The sequence below is a fragment of the Xiphophorus hellerii genome, chromosome 6, assembly GCF_003331165.1.
Source record: "Xiphophorus hellerii strain 12219 chromosome 6, Xiphophorus_hellerii-4.1, whole genome shotgun sequence".
In the NCBI taxonomy this organism is placed as follows: Eukaryota; Metazoa; Chordata; class Actinopteri; order Cyprinodontiformes; family Poeciliidae; genus Xiphophorus; species Xiphophorus hellerii.
The window spans coordinates 12,955,858-12,977,153 of NC_045677.1; the positions used below are offsets into that span (position 1 = coordinate 12,955,858).

Below are 21,296 nucleotides of genomic sequence, written 5' to 3' on the forward strand. Positions count from 1 at the left end.
TGCGTTCCAGTCTGTTTTGTTTTTTTTAAGCAACTACATACATTATGATTAATGCACCAGCAGCAGTGTAGTTGAATATATTATAGTGTTAGCTGTTGGAAAAAAATATTTGCATGAATATTTTAGAGTTTTTATTGCACAAGTAACTGAACATGTACCCTTTACTGCAGATATATCTGTCATGAAAAGAGCAAAAAGAATCTTAGACACCATAAAAGAAACAATTTTGCTTTAGATGAAAGAGCAATAAGTAATACTTGTGCTACACCGCAAAGCTAGCTAAATGACAACAAAAAAAATCGATCTCCTAGTAAAAATACAGCAAATAAATTATTTGTACCTGTTAAACCCAAGTGTGTTTAGATGGAGAAACCAAACAACAACCAGCTTTAATGTGTTTTACTGAGATTTTATATTATAAAGCAACACAATTTAGCCTAAAACTGTAAACTGAAAAGATTTAGTAAATCCTTTTATTTAATTTCATTTACAGCAACACACATGAAAGATGTGACATCCATTAGTATTCAACTAGCAGTCTATTTTAGTCTAAATGAAATCCAGTACAACCAATTGCCTTCAGGTGTGACCCAATTAGTCAGCACAGTGGCCCTGAGTGTAATTTAATCTCACTGTAGAGACAGCTGTTTTGTGAAGGCCTCGGAGGTTTGTTAGAGAATATTAATGGACAAACAGCATCATGAAGACCAAACATCACAGCAGACAGGTCAGAGATAAAATTATGGAAAATTATAAAGCAAGGTGAGGCTATGAAATAGCATCCCAAGCGCTCTATTCAGCCCATTGTCTGAAAATGGAGATTTTCATGGCAGCAACCTACCAAAACATGGCTGTCCAGCCAGAATGACAGGCTATGAAAGGAAAGAGATAAACAACCAAGAAACACAACTCAAGTAGGAGTTTTTGTCAACAAACGTTATCTGTGCATGCATAAAATCTGATGCTTCGGAAGAGTAAGATTAGAGTCACTGATTGAATGTTTATCTGAAACCAACAAGTCCAAATCAATAAAAATGCAATGGTTTAGATCAAAACATAATGACATGTTAGAACGGTCCAGTCAGACCTAAATCAAACCTAAGCATTAATATTTACCCCTACTTACTCCTACCCATACTCATGCACTAATTTATGTAGCACGACCTTAAAAAATACAAATAAAACACATTGAAGTTTGTGATTGCAACAGGAAAAGTAAAAAAAAAAAAAAGAAATGTTAAAATGTCAAATTTGTATATATATTTTTTGTTTTAAAAATTGTAAAAAGTAAAAAAATATTAAAAATTGTATATATCATGAATATAAATTAAAATCTAGAAACCAATGCTATAAAACATGAGGCATGTTTCAGTCAACAATTTGACAAAAATGAGCTAAAGATTATTTGTTCTATCAGCCAGATTGATTGACATGTGCACAAAACAAAACAATTCACACTCATCACAATACACTCCAACATACAGATGTAATGACTCCTCACCTCACTGGTTCCAGTCACATCCAGCTCCAGGTGGGAGCCTCTCTGTGTGCGTCTGCACCAGCTTAATGAGAATTAATGAATATCTGAGCTTTGCGGTTATAAATGAATGCACAGGCCTTGGTGTTATTAATGAATACCAATAGTGCAGAGACAGGGCCACATGTGCTGTGAATGGAAAGTAGGCACATATAATTATGGTTCAAGTATTTAACTTCTCCAGATGCCACAGTCATATATTTTAGTCTTTATTTGCCAAATGAGACAGAACACTCCTTCTTCCTCGCATCCTCCACAGGCTTTTCATCTAATGATTATCTGGCCTTCTGCGTTTAACTGCAATTTGAGGGGGAGATTAGTTTTACTTCTCATTTCTCTCTCGCTCTATTCAGATGTTGAAGGTTGTGAGCACGGCTGGAGGAAGTTTCATGGCCACTGCTACAGGTATGAGAGCAGATGATGTTACAATGCTGAAAAAAAAAAAAGCTGATATCATTCATTTGTATTGCTCACACGTCTACACATTGTCCATTATTTGCTCACAAATAACCATTTAAACCTGAATTTGTGCTAAATGTGGATTCACTCGCTGTTTTCTCACAGGTACTTCAGCCACAGACACACCTGGGAGGATGCAGAGAAGGACTGCAGAGAACACAGCGCCCATCTCAGCAGCGTCCTTTCTGTCGCTGAGCAGGAGTTTATTAACGGTATGTGTGACACAACAAAAACGTAACGCAAGAGAGAATAAAAAAAAAATAACTGCCGCACTTTTTAGTCAGAACCACAATAACTTAAAATAAAACAAATAGGTGACTAAAATTGAAGCATAAAAAACATCATCTTCTAAGAGTCTAATGCAGGAGAAAACAAAGACAAAGGCAGTAAAACTAAGCAAATCCCACAAGACTCAGAATAAAAGGTGTTAAAATCAACTAGTTGGGGTAATAAAACAAATCTTATCCTTACACTGCTTGCTTGTTTTTAGGTCTGGGTCATGACAACGCCTGGTTCGGTCTGAATGATCGCACAGTGGAGGAGGACTTTCAGTGGACAGACGGCAATGATCTGGTCAGCTGCGACACACACTACACAAATAACAGATTTTAAAATATGCGGACAGCACTAACTCCTGCTTGATGGAAATATTAATGCTGAGGTGAAAATTTGGATAATATATGATTAATATACAGTCATCTATCTATTAGTGTCATACAAAAACTGGCCTTACAACATACTCCAGCTCATTCTGATGGCGCGTTCACACCAAATGCGTTTTGAGCGTCAGACGCGTCTGGTGTACATTCAAAATCTATGTTGAGCGTTGGGCACGCTTGATGCGTTAAACGCTCCAAACGGTACAAATCGCGCCGCGCTAAACGCTAAAAACACACCTCCAATAGATTTGGATGTGAACCAGATGCACCTGATGTTCAAGATGCATTTGGTGTGAACACACCATCAGAGTTTCCCAAGGCATTCCCAGACCAGAACTGCTGTAGTCCAAGCAAGTTCTGGTTCTGCCTTAATGTCTCCTTCAAAAAGGATTTTCAAACCTCAAGTTATTTCTTCAATTTTGCCAGAACCCTGAATGATGGAGCTCAAACCGTCCCTGCCTCTCAGGCTGAATGCAGCAAACCTACAGAAGAAGCTGATTAAGGCCCCAGTCCATTTATTCATCTCCAAATTTATCCTATCATTAATCATGGACAAGAAACCAACATATCTGAGCTCCTCTGCTTGAGGCAAAAACTGATCCTAGACCTCCAGAGAACGACCAAGTTGATGGGTTGTGACCCTGGGGACAGCTTTGGGCCTCCCATGGCAAACTGAGCACAGAAAATTTATCGAACTGAGGCTGATCCAAGGACCTCAATGAACCGACACCACGTCATTTGGTGAACCTTGGAAATGTCCTGATGTCAGGCTTAGGAGGAGCAACTAGATCAAACTTTGGCTCCTGGTGCTTGGCCTGGTTTAGACCAGAACTAGTAAAGTCCTCTCCATTTGGGCCCACCAGGAGGTCAGGTGCAGTGTGAAGTAGGGTTAGCAGGTTTGGGATCCCTCAGAGCTAGTGAGCCATTGTTGCTTATCTGTTTATCGACCAGATCAACCCATGTTTTTTTTCCTGAAGACTGAGTATAATGTAAGCAAAAACATGAAGAGGGATTTTATGAAATCAGTAAAAGATATGAACAAGCTGAAATAAAAGGAAGTACAATGAACAATATGAGTATATTTGAATGTTTGAATGGCATTTCCAGCTGAAAGTATTTGGAAGTAGTAAGCTGTAAAAGAGTGCAAAGAGTTTTGCAGAATTTTTCTGAAATTATCGGATGTTCTTTTCATTTCAATGTGGCCCAAGAAGATCACAAAAACATGAATATTTCATAAACCATTGTAGATATCAATGCCAAAAGACATAGCTGTAATGTTCTGAATGAGCAGAATGAATATCAGCACAACTGAGTGAAGAAAAAAGCCCACACAGTCTCTCACGAAGATCTTTACACCAGATCCTCACACTCTCAGAGACGAGTAGGAAAAAAATCCCTTTAAGCCTGTCTTAATCCCTGTGGTAGGATGTTCTAAAATAGCTAATTGGAGATGCTCCTCTAATCATTTCTTCTGAAATGTGTGGTACTACTTTTTCAGTTTTTACTTTTTTTCTTTTAAATTCAATTTTTCTGGGCAACAATCGTTTGAATCATCGTATTGTCGTCTTCTCAGTTTCCTTCATGTATGATTAAGGCACACACTCGTTCATCCTCACCTATGAATGTTTAATGCAAACATGTTTTGATGGAGTGTGTGAAAGAATGGGACGATGTGGGCAGTTTTACTTCCCACATCTACATGTTAAAAGCAGAATTAAGGTTTTCATTCATCTGAAATAATTTCTTTAAGCTTTGAACTGATGCTGCTTTACTGCGTTGTTTTAGTTGTATCAGGGATGCTGTGGTTAAGTTTGAATGTTTGCAGTAACTAAGTTGGCATCTCACTCTTCTTTTAAATAACAACACCAGAACATCCAGGTTTGATGAGTTAAAAAAAAGATTGTTTGGAACTGAGTGACTGAATTTTGAAAGCTACTTAACAATTAATTTATTACAGATTTCTTCAGCTACTTATCACACTGAAATGTTTCAGATCATCATGTAAAAATTTACATTTTAAAATTTTTACATGACAACATAACCAGGATAAATAGAAAAAAGTCTTTCTAAATAAGAATTTAATTTATGGAAAACAGGCATTTTTTGTGACCTTAGTTTAGATATGCTGGCCACTCCAAGGACAGTTCAAGGCATACAAAGCATTAGACTTCCTAAACTTTTCCAGACTACGTTTTTGTATCTCATCTGTTTTTAATTTTATTTAGATCCGGGCATGATGTGTTACTTTTTTAAAACTTTAAGCCTACTTCATGTTGTGAGTCAGGCTCTGTTTAGGTGATTTATGGATCAAGATAAAGGCAAAAATAAAACAAAAAAACTTGTTTGACCACAGTTGATTCATAATATAATAAGAATGGAAACACCTTTTCAGGGTAGCATGCTTTGACATTGAATTAAAATTCTAACTTGTTCTTATTTGTTTGCTAAACCTCATAATTATTCTTCTAAATTGCATTATTAACATTCTTAAAGTGATAATTCAGGAAATTTGAAGTGAGATTCTGATGCATTATAATTTCTTAGTTTCATTCAAAAATCTCTTGGCATCTTCACTTTGTACACATACAGATTAGATGTAGCAGCCACGGTTTAAAAGCTCGTCAAACAATATTCTCATAAAACCGCCTCGACCTTTTGGGGATTTTTGTCGTTTTAAGACAGTAGAGATCCACTTTCACCTTCATCCTTTGCCAACAAGCAAATAGCTTCGCCCTCTGGAACCACCTAATTGGTATTTATGCTAAATGAAGTCTTAAGAAGGGTTTATGTACGACAAGTAAGAAAACTGCTTTTTTGCTTTTAACTGAACCCACTTGAATTACGTCTTTAAATGGTCCATTCTTGCAGGACTTACATGAAAGCACATATTGACAGTTGCTGTTTGTTGTTATGCAGGTTTATGAGAACTGGAGGGAAAGCCAGCCAGATAATTTCTTTGCAGGCGGTGAGGACTGTGTGGTGACTATTGCCCATGAGGATGGCAAGTGGAACGACGTGCCCTGCAATTACAATCTGCCCTACATCTGCAAGAAAGGCACAGGTAGGGAACAATCTGCTCACATCACCTGGGAAAGCCTTCCCTGTCATTGTAACTTCAGAAAACAATGTTCAGAATTTCACAGTAAATAAATCAATAAAGTTCCCTTGCTATGTAAAATGCATTATTCATAGGAAAAACACCACATGGGTGTTTGTGTGTGTGACAAGCTGGCCTCCTTTTAGTCATCAGTGCTCATCACCAGCTTTTGTTCCCTGTTCATGTTGTTCCTGCTTTTTTACTTTGGTAAAATTTCTCATTCGCTTGACCCAAACTTTAAAGCTTCACCTTACTGATACTGTCTCATCCCCTAAAAGACTCAGAAAAATTTATGACAAACACACACTTAAGTGAAGTTGCAATTCTGCCCAAACCCATATTGATTTTTTGAGAGAAAGTGATATTAATCTCAATCTTTCTCCCATAGGTGCCTTCAGTTCCATTTATGCTCACTCCAGCTCCAGAACTGATGTTGCAGTTATTGCCGGTTATTGCCAGGTTCATAAATATCATCTGAATGTCCTCTGGATAGTTTTTTACCAGGTTGCCTTAGTATTCATCCTCGCAGTTTGGGACCAAACCATTCTTACTGTGAATGCAGATAAAGCCTGTAGGAAGCAAAGGAAGTACACTTAAGACATGAAGTAAAGTTATGAGGTGCTAAAGGAGTGAGGAAACACAAGGACAGGGTGTTTGAGATCAAGGTGTTTGTTTGTTTGTCTGTAATCTCATAGATTAGTCCTCTGTAGAGACATACTCAAACCTCCCTTTGATTGTAGTTGAGCTTGACTCATCATACACACTGCCATCTGGTGGCAGTGTGTATGTACTGTCTCTCATTAGAGCGACTTTTAAATGTTTTCCTCCTACATTAAAAAAAGAAACAGTGGATAAAGGATATCTATTCAGCTGTCTCCTGTTAATTTATGTGATTTGAAATATTTCTGACAGTGTTATGTGGGACCCCGCCAGCAGTGGAGAACGCTCATTTGATTGGCCGGCGGAGGTCACACTACGACATCCACTCTGTGGTCCGCTACCAATGCTCCGAGGGCTTCTACCAACGCCACATCCCGACTTCTCGCTGCCGGGCCGACGGCAGCTGGGAGCGTCCCAGGATCATCTGCACAAAGTGTGAGTTTGACTCTGTGGTCTCGTGTCAGTGGTCTTAGAGGGAACACTGTGTTGTTGTTGGAACTTTCCAGATACTTTCTAGAGCTTTTTAGGAACTCAAAGGTTAACCTCTGTGAAACTTTCCTGCAGCTTATCGTCTACATCCTAGAACTCACCAGCTGTTTTCCCCAGATACTTTCCAGTAACCTAACCTGAATAGATGGTTCGTTTCCTGGATCTGAAAGGTTGTTTTTGGGGGGGATATTATTAGTTGCTTTCAGGAAGGTATACATGGCACTTTCTAGAACAGGGGTGGAGGGCCAGTCTCCTGCAACTTTTAGATGTAGCTCTACTTCAACACAACTGAGTCAAATATTAGCAGGGCTCTGGAGAACTTGATTGCACTTGGGAGGTGATTCAGCTGTCGGATTGAAGTGTGTTATACCAGGGAGATATCTAAGAGTTGCAGGACACCGGCCCTCGAAGACCAGGATTGCCCACCCCTGTTCTAGGAACTATTGGGTACTTTTTGGAACTTATCAGATACATATTGGGGAATTTTCCAGGCACTTTTTGGAACTTTTTAGAACTTATCTGGTTCCTGAATCCTGCCACTTCCTATAAAACTATCCCAAAACCAAAGCCAAGTACTTCCTAAAACAGGGGTACTCAAGTCCAGTCCTTGGGAGCTACCGTCCTGCAACTTTTAGATGCATCATTAGGCTAACAGACCGGGATCAACTGGCTGAATTCACCAGCAGTCATTCAGCCTAACGAGCCATTCATTTGATTCGGATGTGTTGGAGCAGGGATGCATCTGAAAGTTGCAGGATGGTAGTTCTCGAGGACTGGACTTGAGAACCCCTGTCCTAAAATATCATCTCTTTTCCCAAAAGCTTGGGGGAATTGCCATTAATTAAATAAATTCTAATTGAGCCTACTGGATACGGAAAATGAAAAATCATCCCAAATAATCAAATTACAATAACATAGTTTTTCTTTCAGTGCAGGTATTCACTGAAAGGATAAAAATATTCTCTAATATGAGGAAATAATTCACTATGTGATGTTGTCAGGTTTGTTTGTCATGTTGCTTCTTAACCCGAATCGCAGTAGAGCTCATAGATTCTCTTAGAAGAAGAACTCCTCTACCAAATGGGATCAATTTAAAAGACAATTATGTTATAAAGACAATATTATTTTTTTGTCACATTCTTTGTTATGGCAAAAAAGTTTCATTTTGTCCTTTCTTTTATGTTTTAAATAAAGTAGCTATTTATTCTGGGTTAAGTAACACAATTTCTTTTCTTATCGTTTAATTGATCATTAACTGAAGGCTTATACAATGTTTTGGATTCCTCTTAAAACTTTACTCTTTTCAATTATATCTTTGAGCCAAAGCACAGAAGGATGTGCAATTTTTTGTTTAATTTTTAGAAATATGAAAAGCATTTTGCTTTGTTGCGTTCAGCTCAAGTGCAGCTTGACAACAGCACTTAACTTTTCGCCTCTGTCTTAATTTAATTTACGGCTGTATTTTTCTGTTTTCTGAAATGCTGCTACTTTTGTTAGCTCCTGTGCAGGCTGACAAAGCTGAGTTTGTGGTTTCATAGTATGAAAAAAAAAACAACTTTATTTCTCCTTGTGATCATTTTGTGTCCAACACTGAAACATTTTGTTCAAAGAAAATTGACACTGACGATTTTTCCTCCAGCTCGGCATTCGCACCGGTACAGACGCCATCATCACAACCAGCACCATGAACATCGCAGGAACCGGAGACACGGAGGAGAAGGCCACAAACCCAGAGAGGACGCTCAAAGCTACTACTGAACCAAATAATACAACATCCGCGACGCCTAGGTGCTAACCACGGCCCATACAGGAAGAGAGTAGTTCCCATGTTCCTGCTTCTCCCCTTGCTCTCAGCTTAGCTTTTACTACTTTTGATAAATAAGGTCGTCTCTAACATACAGCTAACCTCCACTGTCCGATCTCCGAGTTTGGTTGTTTTGATGCTTCTTTTAATTGGGCTGTGAACACCTTTCTAACTTGTCATCCTAATTAACGATGACCCCGTCCCTTTCTGTCAGGTAGACATCAGTGTGTAAATGTGTGTGAGTGTATGCATGTCAGATGGAAAATTAGAGAAATGTCTCATTTAAAAAAAATCTAATTTCAATTTTTTGTTCCACATCAGGGGTCTTCAACTCGTGTAAAGTTCTGCAACTTTTCGATGTGTTTCTGTTCCAATTAATTAGCAGGAGTTGACTGAATACCGAGGAAGTGATTCAGTCGTTTGCTTTAGGTCTGTTGGACGAGGGACACATCTAAAAGCTGCAGGACACCGTCTCTTGAGGACTGGAGTTGAAAACCACTGGTCTACATGAAAATTAACTCGTCCTAGTGTTCTGTTCCCACAGACGGCTACGATGCAAGCTAGCGTGCGTTTCTTTGTAACCCTGAGCTGTTTGTGCTTTTGCTGTGAGCTGTTGCTTTTTTTTTTCTTCATTAAGCTTTTTTAATAGCTGCTCTGTTTTATTCTTACTGACATGCTTTTTCTAATACGTGCTGTTTGTGTAATGTTACTATTTATTACGGATGATCTGCTAGTGAAAAAGCTTTTTTTTTGTACTTACACTCCAGGAAGTCTGTGTAACACCATTTTTCTATACCAGTTAGTAGCAAATCCTTTGATTTTTCTCTAATCTCTGGTTTGTAAATATGTTCTGTGTTATTAGCTGATCCATTGCTGGACTTTGTTCAAATCAACTCCTTCAGAATGATTTAATGGATGTGTCCCGTAGACATACAGCAGATTGTGTGGCTGGGATAGGAAAAAGCTTGAGCTAAACACTTGATTGTAACGGATTTGCTAAACATCTTGAAAATTTGCACGGCTGTGTGTATCTGATGAGTAGAATGTCACTATTTTTTCTCTTTAGTCCCTTTGATATTGGATCAGTCATCTACTTTTTTGGTGTTCCAATGACTTTTTGTCTTGCTGTTGTATTTCATTCTTAATAAAGTGAACAAAAGGAAAAGCAAAACTTTATACGTTTTCTTTAAATCGAGACCAACAACATATACTAGGTGTTGGAAAAGTTTCCGCACCCTGCGAATTTTATTTACATTTTATTTGAATTTTATCTGATAAATCAACAAAAAATAGGCCATCACTAAGAAGTAGAAGGAGAATAATAGGCTGGTTTTAAAATTGTTTTCCATATAAAAATAAATGCATCTGTGCTGAGGACTAGGGATGAACAAGATCCCTAGTAATGTGATGCTATTGAATAATCAAAGTCTTCTGCAGTCATCTCATGCGGTTTATTTTTCTTTTGTGCTTAAAAAGAAGCACATAGCTTGGTTAAAATAAAAACAGCTCTGGAACTGAAAACAACCTGTGACTTTCATAATGAAGCCATGAATGTTGAATGAAAAATGCTGCCAGTCGTGTTGTGAAGCCATGAGCTTTGACACAGTCTATAGTTTTAACAGCCAAACAGTCTCTAGATTCAATAATTACACTTTTGATTCAACCGCAAAAATCAGTCCTCAACCTTTTGCATTTCTACGAACAAGATATTTTAAGAAAACATAAATAAAAAAATCACACTTTGCTCGACACATATTTGATTAATTAAATCCATTTTCACATTGAATTCAACACGTGTGACCTACATTTTGGCTCACTGATTAAGGCATATGGACTCCTGACCAGTCGGGGTTTTTTTTGTGTGAATGTGACAACCACATGCAACAGCTCACCTATTTACAGGGTTCACCTCTTATCAGGTTGATAACTGCAGCGGTGCACTCTGCACAGCGCTGAATACGTTTCTGCTTGGGGACAATATTGACAGCTGCTGAAACAGTATTGTTAAATCTATAAAAGCCCGAGTCATTTTAATTTTTTATATACGGTTTTCTAGAGGCACAAACGACAAGGAGCACGAGGGGAGAATATCAATGTTCCTGCTCATCAGTGCAAAAAATATTCACAGTTCTGTGTTATTTTTTCTTTATTGTACAAAATAAACCACAACATGAAACACTGAGATGCACCGACCGGTACAGCATAAAGTAGTAAATCTGGTTATTGAACTGTTTAACTTACTAAGCAAAAGGTCAGAAACGTGAACGCTGACCTGCAGTGAGATCATTTTTGGACTAGACAAGAAAATGAGGACACACCCTTGTGTTTGATGGAATACCACTAAATGTCTCACACACTTGTTTTCAAAAAGGGTCAAATCTGAACATTTTCACAACAGTAAAAAAAAGCAGAAATAAATAGAATTTTAGTTGGGATATACAGACACGTGTAAATAAACTGTTAGGTCAAGATTCGTAATCTAAATTTTGCGACCAGGTATCTGTATGAGTCGCCTGAAAGCTGATCTGATCGCAGTCCCTCACTTCCATCAGCGGCACGTCTTAATCAGGGTCCAACAGTCCACAGAGGGAGTGCCGTGTGAGATGGCCGATTTGAAAAAGTTGACCCAGAGAGCAAAGTTTCTAAATCCCCTCTGGGTTTTAAGATTAGGGGGAGAAAAAGAGTACCGTTTGTTTCAGTTGGTGCGCTCCCCTGAAAGCATTCGCCTTTTCAACACGTGAAGTATTCTTCAACATTCAGTGCCAGGTGTGTGGTCCTAGTTTTTCTTCTTGTCGTCGTTGCTCTGTCCCTTGGGAACAGGTTTCATGAGAAAAGCCGGGTTGGTACGGCAGCGGAGGGCCAGCAGAGCGGGCACAATGGCGAGCAGCACATTGAGGGCGATAACCGGCCATCTTTTGTCTGCCGGGGTTCGGTACGTGAAGGGAGTACGGGAGTGCAGAGATGCTCCGATATGACACCACTGAGTCTGGGGGTAAAGCAGCAGGCGAGGAGGAAGAGGTCATCAGGGGGCAGTGAAACATTAACAACAGCAAAAATAGAAATACAGTTACAGCATCTTGGAAAAGTATCCATTTCCTACATTTGTTTTCAAGGCACAGAATGTATTAAATTAGGATAATGGAGAAATGGAAGGAAAATGACATCTAAACCTTTAGCTACAATCACAGTTGCACGTCTTCTAGGATATATGTCTACCAGCTTTCCATAAATTTTCAATCCATTCTTATAAAAAAGCTCTAGTTCAACTGAAAAGGTTGGAGAGTTTCTGTAGACATCATATTTCCATTGTTGCCACAGTTTCTCAGCTAGATTAAGGTTTAAGGTATCAACATTGACTAGACCATTCTAATAAACAAATATTATTTAAAACTTGTTACAGGAGGTCTGGCTGCATGCCATGTCATTGTTCTGTTACATGTCTTCCTGTTAACTCTGACTAGCTGAAAAAAGCACCCTTCCCCCTCAGCTCAATACTTTCACTGTTACTTTTCTGAAGACCAAAATATTAAATTTTGGTCTTATTTTACTGTGTCCCCTACATGACTTATAACAAATAGCAAGATTTGTCATTTTAATTTCACAACTGCCCAATGTTTTGCTTTGATCCGTCACATAAAATCCCAGTAAAACTTGTTTTGCAATGCTCTGTACCTGAGCCATGGCTCCAGCAAAGAAGATGGTCAAGTCCAACATCCAGCTGCATCCAGGTGTGTTCAGGCCATAGAGAAGAATGCTCACCAGGGGCACAGCGTAGAAAAAATACACCAGCATCTGTAATAAATGAGATGAGATACAGTTTGTGAACAGGATGCATGTGTCTGATCTCAGCCGTGGGATCATTTTTTTAAGTTTCTGGACTGACCATAACCCTGGAGAAGCCCACTGGGTCTTTGAGGTACGGCTCATACTGGTAGATGTAGGTAAAGCAAGCGTCCAGAGGACAGTCCAACACCACCTGGAGCAAAACAGCAGGGCAGACAGGTATTCAAACCTGTGACCTAATGAGTCTGCAGAAGGAGTCAGGCCTGTGCTGTGTTACTCACAAAGCCTCTGAACACAAAGAAAGCCACAGCTCCCAGTAAGAGGAGTGACAGGAGCAGGTCGGCAGGTCGAGACAGCAGACCTTTCTTCTGCTCTGCAGCGATCTGATCAGAAGAAACAATATAACTTAATGTAGCTACTGATTATAGCATACATGCAATAATCCAACACTGTGATTGAACACCAACAAACGCAGATATTGCTCTGTTACATAAATCACAATTTATGCTTCTGTTTTCCAGCTTAATAAAGAATTAGAAAAAGCAGTGTGGTTCAAATGGACTTTTATTGGACAGTGAATGTTATGAGTGAAACTCATAACTGTTTGCAGAAGTAAAAAGGACATAAATAAATGTTAATATTTTATTAGCAATATCATGTTTACTGACTTAAAATCAAATTCCTTGTTTGTCTGCACAATCTTGGTGAATTAAGCTGATTCTGATGTTTTCCTTTATGACAAATTTACTTCCTGAGATACGATTTTGGTTTTTAAATCAAAATTTTATTTGACTATAATTACCTTATTTGAAGGTCTAATCAGCCAAGCTGGAACCTTTTATATTCTCTAATATTAAAATAAAATTAAAAAGATAAATCTACAATAAATCTTAAGTTCGTCCTGCTACTCAAATTCTGCATTAATAATCAATATTAAATGCTCTTTTTTTGTAACATAGATTAAAAAAGCTTTGATTATTGAAATATCTCAATTTGTCTAGGTTTTTCAAAAATATATCTATTTAAAAAAAAATCTTACATATGACAGATATTAAGCTAGTTAATCAAAAATATTTTTAGGCTAGTCATTTTGAAAACTTGGAGTAACTCATAGTAAAAATTTTGAAATGTTGAAGAAAAAAAACAACAAGCTTCTAAATCATAAAATAGAGATTTCCTATCACTAATGAAAGCATGTCTAGATAAATAAAACAAATCAATCCCATCCTTAGAGTTGAGACAGAACTGCACCTTGTCTGCCGTGACAATTGGCATCTCTCTGGGTCTGCTAAAGAGCAGCGATGCTGCCCAAAAAGACACCAAGAAGAAGGGGGCATTCCTCCAAAAGGCTGGCCGGATGTTGGACCCATACTTTCCTGCAAAAACCAAGAAGCAAAAAAAATAAAAATCTGCATAGAGAGACATTCAGACCAATCAGAGGAGTTAAATGTTTAGCATTTCTCACCAATTACCACCCCCGGAATAAGGACAATTTGATTGGCGATGGAGGACCCAGCCCACAACAGACCCAGGCTTCGGTAGGACTTCCTGTGAAAGAAACCACAGAGTCCATCAGGGGTCTCGGTGAAAACACACAGTGAGACATCTGGGATGGTTCTGGTGCAGCAGCTCACCCTGAAAACATGCGGTGAATGATTGTGAGCAACAGGATGAGGTGAACAACCTCCCAATAAGACATCATCACGGCATAGGAGGTGCTAAGATGAGGCTCACCCTGGAGAGAAAAGATTTCAAAATACTGTTTTATTGTGTTTGTTTTTAAAAGAAAAGATTAATTGCATAAATCTGAGTTTGGTTACTTTACCATCTTTAGGTAGAAGTCCATAAAGCCGGAGATGAACCCGTCCTGCTCTAAAGCGTTGGTCAAACCCACCATGCCGCCAAACGTAAACTCTGCAAATACTACAAATAGAGAGGAAACCAATGAAATAATAGAACTACTTATTTATTCTGCACATTAGCATTAAGCAATGTGTCTGTACCGTAGAACAAGGGGTCCACTTTTGTTTTGTGTCGCACTGTGAGGATGAGCAAAAGAAGAACGGATCCCAGGACAAACATTCCCATTCCCAGGATAGGAAGAGGTCTACGGTGACAAAGGGAACAATGATTTCTCTGATGAAGTTCACAATTTATCCAAGTTAGAGCAAATAAGCATGAATGTCTGATAAAAATGTGGTTTTATGCTCAGCTTATTGTTTAACTAGTTGTTGCCTGCAGCCAAAATGTGTCAGCTATCAGCTGCATTTTTAATTTTGTGCCATATAAATTTAGATGCACTGACCTCCCTGAAACTGCACAGAAATGTAAAGAAAAAAAAGAAAGAAAGAAAAGAATGAGTTGCTCTGAATTTGCTGATTGGTTTCATCCTTTTAATTCACAAATAAAACAGAATTTCTACGTGATTATAACTTTCAGTAAATTGCTGTGCCCAAAATGAACCTAGGCAGTTATTTCACCAAAGCAGTTGTCCAAATCTAACAGGGCTGCTGTTATCTATGCTGCTTTCAGCCTTCTTTCTTCCACCTAACTTTCCATTAATATTAGTCATGCTTTCTTTTTCAATGACCCTTTTTCCATTACCTTCACTGAAGCTGGTCGGAATGCCTGACTGCTGGGCTATACTGTCAAGTCAGCAGTTTGTGGTGGTCACAGCATGACCTTTCTATACGATTTCTTTCTGGAGATTTAATTATATCTGCAAGCCGTATTCATCAAAAATGATCAGATCAGAAATAAACAAGTGAAATATGTCAATCTCTGTGTTGTGCGAGTTTCCCTTTTCGATCTAAATTGCTGAGAAAAAAAACTTAAGAGAAGCACCTGTAGAGTGGAGACAGGATAAACGATGGTGAACTTACTCCTGAAATGCAGGGATATGATTCATTGTGAATAAAACTCCAGGACCCAACAGAGAGAGCAGAAAGACGCTGACCTCCACCGGTGGCTTCATCTCTGTAGCCGTGTTCTTCAAACTCCAGGTGTGTTTAAAAAAAAAAAAAAAAAAAGAAACACGCTGCAGACAGAAGCGTTCCCAGCCTAAAGGTGCTCACTGGCGGCATAAAGAGGCATGACCAAAGCCAAGAGCTCTCTCCAGTGCGGCAGATGGGAAGTAGAAGCTTTAAAGGAGTGTCACTCGTTACCTTTTGATCTGCGATGAAGCAATGGTGTTGCTCCAACACGCCAGCTATCAGGTTGTACGTTTCAAAGTTCAGCTTAGGACTCCTCTTCCTCTGGCGCCTGTCAGAAAGGAGAAAGGCCTCCCAGCGCGCTGCTGCCTCTCGCAGGTTCGGTCAGAGCAGAGGGATGAAAAAAAATGCCGCTTTAAACAGAGACTAACCAATTATTACGCTGTGGTTTATTATTGCATCCGCATTTCATCATTTAGCCTGGATCCTCTGGCTTGTTTGTCATCTCTAGATATAAAACAGAGGAGCATTTCTATTGTCTGTCTCCCTCTATCTGCCGCAAACTTCAGCATGCGCCATTTAGTCAATTTAATCAAATAATCATGCAATTTCTTTGTTGTAGTGACTAATGGTAAATTTTATTTTTTTGACCTCCAAAATTTCCTAAATAAAAGCGCAATTTTTAGCACAGACATTAGAAGATACAGATACAAAGATTAAAGCAATTTTTTATTTTTTTTTTGTCATTTTCACAGCAGGTCAGTGGGACGTTTGCACACACTGCCCCCTATCGGTGAATCTATATTCAGCCATCAGCTACCTGTGGTTGTTCAGTTCCTTCAGTGCAACTCATAATAAATGGCACCGCTATTGTACGAAAGAGGATTAGGGCCACTGAAAAAAAATATTTTGACTGTAATCTCAGAATTGTGGAAAAAAAGTCAGAATTTTGACTTTTTTCTCATTATTCTGAGATTAAAGTCAGAATTATTGTTTTTTCAGTGGCCCTAATCCTCTTCTGTACTATTCATACTGAAATGAGCAATATTTTTGTAGCTAGGCAATGAGCAATGCTAGCTTTAGCATTTCCTTTAAAGGAAAGTCAGTGGTACAGGACATATTCACTCCATTTAATGTTCTTTATTTATTTAATTGGACTCCCTTCTGTACTTATTAAATTTACCCAATTTGATAAGATTTTTTATTCAATAATTTATATATGTTTGTTTGGGAGTTTTATGTAACTAAAAACCTGATCATATAATTCTACATATTTTTTTTTTCATAATAAGGCAAGGTTTTTTAGTCTTGAGTGCGTAGGTGCTTGTGAGAAAGTTCATTCAGCTCAGGTGAAAAATACACATCTCTCAACAACAAGATGCTACTGGGTCACTAATCAAGACAGTGACCTGAAGAAAATGAAAACAAATCTGATAATTGGTGCACCATGCAAACACTTGGGACATATTTAATGTCCAACTAGACACAAAACCAATACAAAGACAGCAATTAGAGAACGTAATTCATGTTTGCACTTACCAGCAGATTGTTCTCGCTGTTACTTAGCAGGGTTAAACACAGAACTTTGTGAGAATTGCCTATCTGTTGGTGTGTTTTTCTTTTTAATACGCTGACCTCCATTTCTTCGGTTTTGCTTTCTAACGCCACACAGCTGGTGGATTGTAGGCGCACATGTGGAGGTCCATCTGCACATGTTGTCTTGTCTCCGGTGGTCCCTGCGGTTCATTCAAGGATCCATCTGTCCTGCTTGGTGTATGATTAAGAACTCCTGCGTCTGATGTTTTCAGTCTTGATTAAATTGTGGATTATATCGGACGGAGAACATAATGTCCAGAACAAAGATTATTCCTTTGTGTCAGTAACAGTGTAATCTGAAGCACATTCACTCACTTTTGCTTCAATAAATATCGGCTTCCACCCTCTTTAAGGGCTCATTGTGAAGAATAAGTATTCATTATGCAACACCTTCTGACAAATGAACGGCATTTACACTGCAAGGATGCATTCAAAGCAACCTTATCTTCTGCAACAAAGCTGCTGAAGAGGATTAGGCTGCTGTTGCCACAGAAACTTAGAGCGAGTATAGAAGGGTGGGGAGTTCAGGAAGAGAGTAGAAGCAGGCGGCGAGGCGATTAAACACAGTCAACTCTGTGCCCACACACCAGACACACTTTGTTTCATCTGATTTAACACAGTTTTTTTTTTGTAGGTGTTACTTAGTCTGCCACCATGATACATCCTCTGATCATCGGCATCATGACCGTAAACACATCTCTGACCGTCTTTTACTGGGCCTTCATCCTGGGCGACGCTTACCTAAAGTGGATGGTAGAGCCAGAGGACAAGCCCAAGAAGATAGTGACCCCAGCCTGAGCGCCGCAGCATGGATGCACCCGACTGAGTGACTGGCTGCTGTTTTTGCTTAGGACTAGTCTGCAGGGGCTTTTCAGCTTGTAGTGCTTTCTGTGGAGAAGAATTTGTTCTGATTTCAGCTTTTTTTTTGTACCTGGGGAAAGTTGTCTTTTCAAGTAAATGCACCAGGAATCTTCCTAACAGGTAATTTTAATGAAGTCTTCTTCCCTTATCATCTTTCATATTGGTAGTGGTTTGTTAGGGTGGCCTGAAATGAACCACTCTATTCTGTCATTTGATGACTCAAAGAAAAGGTGGTGACGATGAGTTTATGCCAACCAAATCCTGTCAAGGATTACTGAAGATCACCTTGATAAAGGCACACACACACAGCGTTGCTCTTCTAATAGCCTGTCGGCCGCTGGTTCTGTCTGACCTCCCCGTCGTCTCCTCACCTCTGCTCATGGCTCCTGTCTTTTACTATGGCATGCACCCGGTCTCCTGGTTCATTCTCTTCGCAAACATAACCATCACCATCATTGAGTGGCAGTTTCTCACTCGCCAGTTTTTCAAGAATTTGCAGTTGCAAAAAGAAGAAGAGTCTAAACCCGAGACGACGCCAGCCTCTTAGAGACACAGCACATAGATCTGTGAGGATAAAAGAAATGACTGCATTTCTTGTGGTGAAAAGCAGAAATAGTCAGTTTCACCACGGTAACTCTTGTTTACCTGACTAACCGTTTTCTGTCCTTTCTGTGTTTGCTTCCAGAGATACGATAGAGTTTAATCCTGTTTGGAGTCCCTTTTGTTCCCTGATCAAAGCAAAAAGATGAGCAGCGGTGATTTCTCCTGACCACTGGTAAGTTCATCCATCTCTTTTTCTCATCTTGGTCATTTTTCTTCATGTGGGACAGCATGATGACATTTTTGCTCTTTTATAACATTTCATGAGGCAGAATTGGGTTTTCTAAGAAGCTACAAAGCATTATGTGATATTAAAATAATTTGACATGATGTCAAATTATTATAACATACTAGAGGTGGACCTGTTGTATTTAAGAGGAATTCAAGATGAATACAAGGCAATTATTTATTTAAAGTTGTGGGAAAATACAATTTTTCTCAAACTGTTTTTACATCCTGACATTTAAATCACGAAAATTGCACTGTGATGTTATGTGGTACAAAAATCCAAAGTGTTTCATTGTCAAATAACATTATATATGACAGAAGGTCTTTTGAGAAACCTCTACCAGCTTTAGGATTGAACAGATTTTCAAGTTTTAAATGATTCTTAGATTTTGCTCTCTCTTTGATTGGGTCATCATAACAAAAAATGTTTTTTGAATTAAACCTTTGGTTCAGGGTTGCTCTGCTGGAAGTCAAACTTCCACTCTGGAAACTCTTTAGCATCCTCCAAGAGATTTTCTTTCATAGTTGTCCTCTATGTTGCTCTATGCATCATTCCTTTAACACTGACCAGTTTCCCCAGTGTCTATGAAGAGAAGTATCCCACACCATAATGATGCCACCACTATGTTTCACATTGTGGTTGATGTGTTTAGTTTTTTCCACCACACATGGCATGCAGGTCAAATAATTAAACTCATCTAATGAGCTCACCTTCTTCCTCATGATAAACTGAAATTATGGCTTTCTTTGTTTTAAATTTTTCCATTTTATTTTATTTTTATTCAGAAGAAAAGCAGTGTAGCACTTGCTCCCTGCATTACAATTATCCACTACTTACTCATTTTAAACTCCAACACACTACACTACAAACACTACAGTTTTTCATGTACCGTAGTGTGAAAAAAATTATAGAAGTTAAAAAGTTATGAATCCTTTTCTAAGGCACTGTAAATATCTCAGTGTGCAGCCCGGTCACTTATGACCATAAGCCTCTTTTCCGCATTACTATCTACCTCTACTCGCAGATATCATTAATCCCTGCAGATGGAAAGCTGATATTGGTCTATGACCCACTCAATCCTATTAACTCTGTCTGTCCTACATTCCCCTACTTCTCAGTTTCATGCCCCTAGGGCACCTAGAAAGTCTCTTGGGAGTAGGAAGAGAAATGCCAGATTTTGTCTCTGAAAAATATAAGAACGGGTACGACGTTCACATACAGGGAACTCTCACCACGAAAAGACGTTTGTTTACAAACCACCTCAGCATTACGACCCTCCTCCTAAATTGTTTATTTGCCCCAGCTGCTGAAAATGTTTAGTTTTACTGATGTCCAGTTTTCCACCACCCTCTTTCTGAATATTTACAGTGCAGAGAAGAAGCACGTCATCCCCAAAAGGAACAGCCTTAAACCCTCACTACTTTCTTTCATCTGACAATCCTGTTAACAAGGTGTCAAAAGCCATGTACACGATGCCATATTTGCCCCTGAACTCAAGAAAAGGTCAACTTTTGAACCTCACGCAGCTGGTGTTCCAGCATCGACATCTCCTCCAGTTCTCCAGACAGAAAGAGGACGAAGACGCCTATTTTGTGGACTACATCCCCCCAGCAAGAGACGCAATCACCCTGCCTCGCAGTGTAGTCTACGTATTAGTTGGGGCAGTGTTGATCGTAGTGGCCACTTACGCCATAGTAGGTCACCTGATTAAAGACCTCATGCATGACCTGGCAGGTAACCGACTGTGGGAACATTGTGAACCGATTACCTTCCCAGCACTTATGTGTTTGTGGTGAAGTTGAATCATTTCCATCCACAAGCTTTGGCTTCAACATGTTATTCTTCCATCACATGTACCTTGTGGTTTGTGTACAGTGGTCATCCATCCTCCACCACTATGTGATTGCTTGTCCTTTAAGGTGAATACCACCTAACAATTCTGTAATTTGCTGAAATGAGATCTTAAAGGGGCACTTTTGAAGTACTATACTATATAAATTATTTGCTCAAAGGAATGTCTAAATGTTTAAAGGGAAAACACCAGATTAGCATCTTTTTTAAATTTCTGCAACAAGGTAATTTTATCTTTTTCTTGCAGACTGAGTACGTAATAAGTAAAGCAAGCATTAATGTCACCTAAGTGCCCCCTTAAAATTTAAGGAGATAAGAAATAAGAAAATGTATTTAATTTTAACTTTGTATTGCTCTATATTGACAGATTGGATATTTGGCCCTAAAGCAGTGGAGGAGGATCCGGAGAGAGATGAAGCAGAAATAGAGGAGGAGCGGCGACTCAGCATTTCCAGTAACCTGATGGAGTTCAGAGATGAGCTGAGGATGGAGAAAGAAAGGGAGATGCTGCTACCGGGCTTCTACCAGGGAGTTGGGGGCTGCCACCACCCATCTCCCCCTCCTCCGCTGAGAAGTGCCATCATTTCATCTTACCCTGGAGAAAAAAGGATGTCAACTCATAGTGTGACCTTTGCCTGCCCTGTTGCCCCTTCTGTCACCTCTCTCTGAGTTTTCATCAGTTCATCTCAGCAGCAGCTCAGATCAGTTTTTAACCAAATGTAGTGTGTTTGCAGTACTTTC

At 39.1% G+C, this 21,296-nt stretch overlaps 2 protein-coding genes across 4 annotated transcripts in view; one reads left to right on the forward strand and one right to left on the reverse strand.

Annotated features, from left to right (window-relative positions):
- Positions 1 to 9,872, forward strand: part of LOC116721676 (neurocan core protein-like) — a 49,401-nt gene extending 39,529 nt beyond the window's left edge. For all 3 annotated transcript variants that reach the window (XM_032565545.1, XM_032565544.1, XM_032565546.1), the window contains 6 exons: positions 1,891 to 1,942; positions 2,102 to 2,208; positions 2,487 to 2,569; positions 5,572 to 5,716; positions 6,665 to 6,847; positions 8,541 to 9,872. In XM_032565545.1, coding sequence (XP_032421436.1) covers positions 1,891 to 1,942; positions 2,102 to 2,208; positions 2,487 to 2,569; positions 5,572 to 5,716; positions 6,665 to 6,847; positions 8,541 to 8,659 — 689 coding nt within the window. In that variant the 3' untranslated portion in view covers positions 8,660 to 9,872. The remainder of the gene's footprint in view (positions 1 to 1,890; positions 1,943 to 2,101; positions 2,209 to 2,486; positions 2,570 to 5,571; positions 5,717 to 6,664; positions 6,848 to 8,540) is intronic.
- Positions 9,873 to 10,833: 961 nt separating this feature from the next.
- LOC116721677 (transmembrane 6 superfamily member 2-like) lies at positions 10,834 to 15,973 on the reverse strand. Its single transcript, XM_032565547.1, has 10 exons — positions 15,371 to 15,973; positions 14,492 to 14,595; positions 14,314 to 14,411; positions 14,123 to 14,223; positions 13,954 to 14,036; positions 13,740 to 13,864; positions 12,770 to 12,871; positions 12,589 to 12,681; positions 12,378 to 12,497; positions 10,834 to 11,691 (listed from the first exon to the last, which is right to left on the reverse strand). Exons 1-10 carry the CDS (start codon positions 15,460 to 15,462, stop codon positions 11,482 to 11,484), a joined length of 1,128 nt encoding a protein of 375 aa, XP_032421438.1. The 5' UTR covers positions 15,463 to 15,973; the 3' UTR covers positions 10,834 to 11,481.
- Positions 15,974 to 21,296: the final 5,323 nt, after the last annotated feature.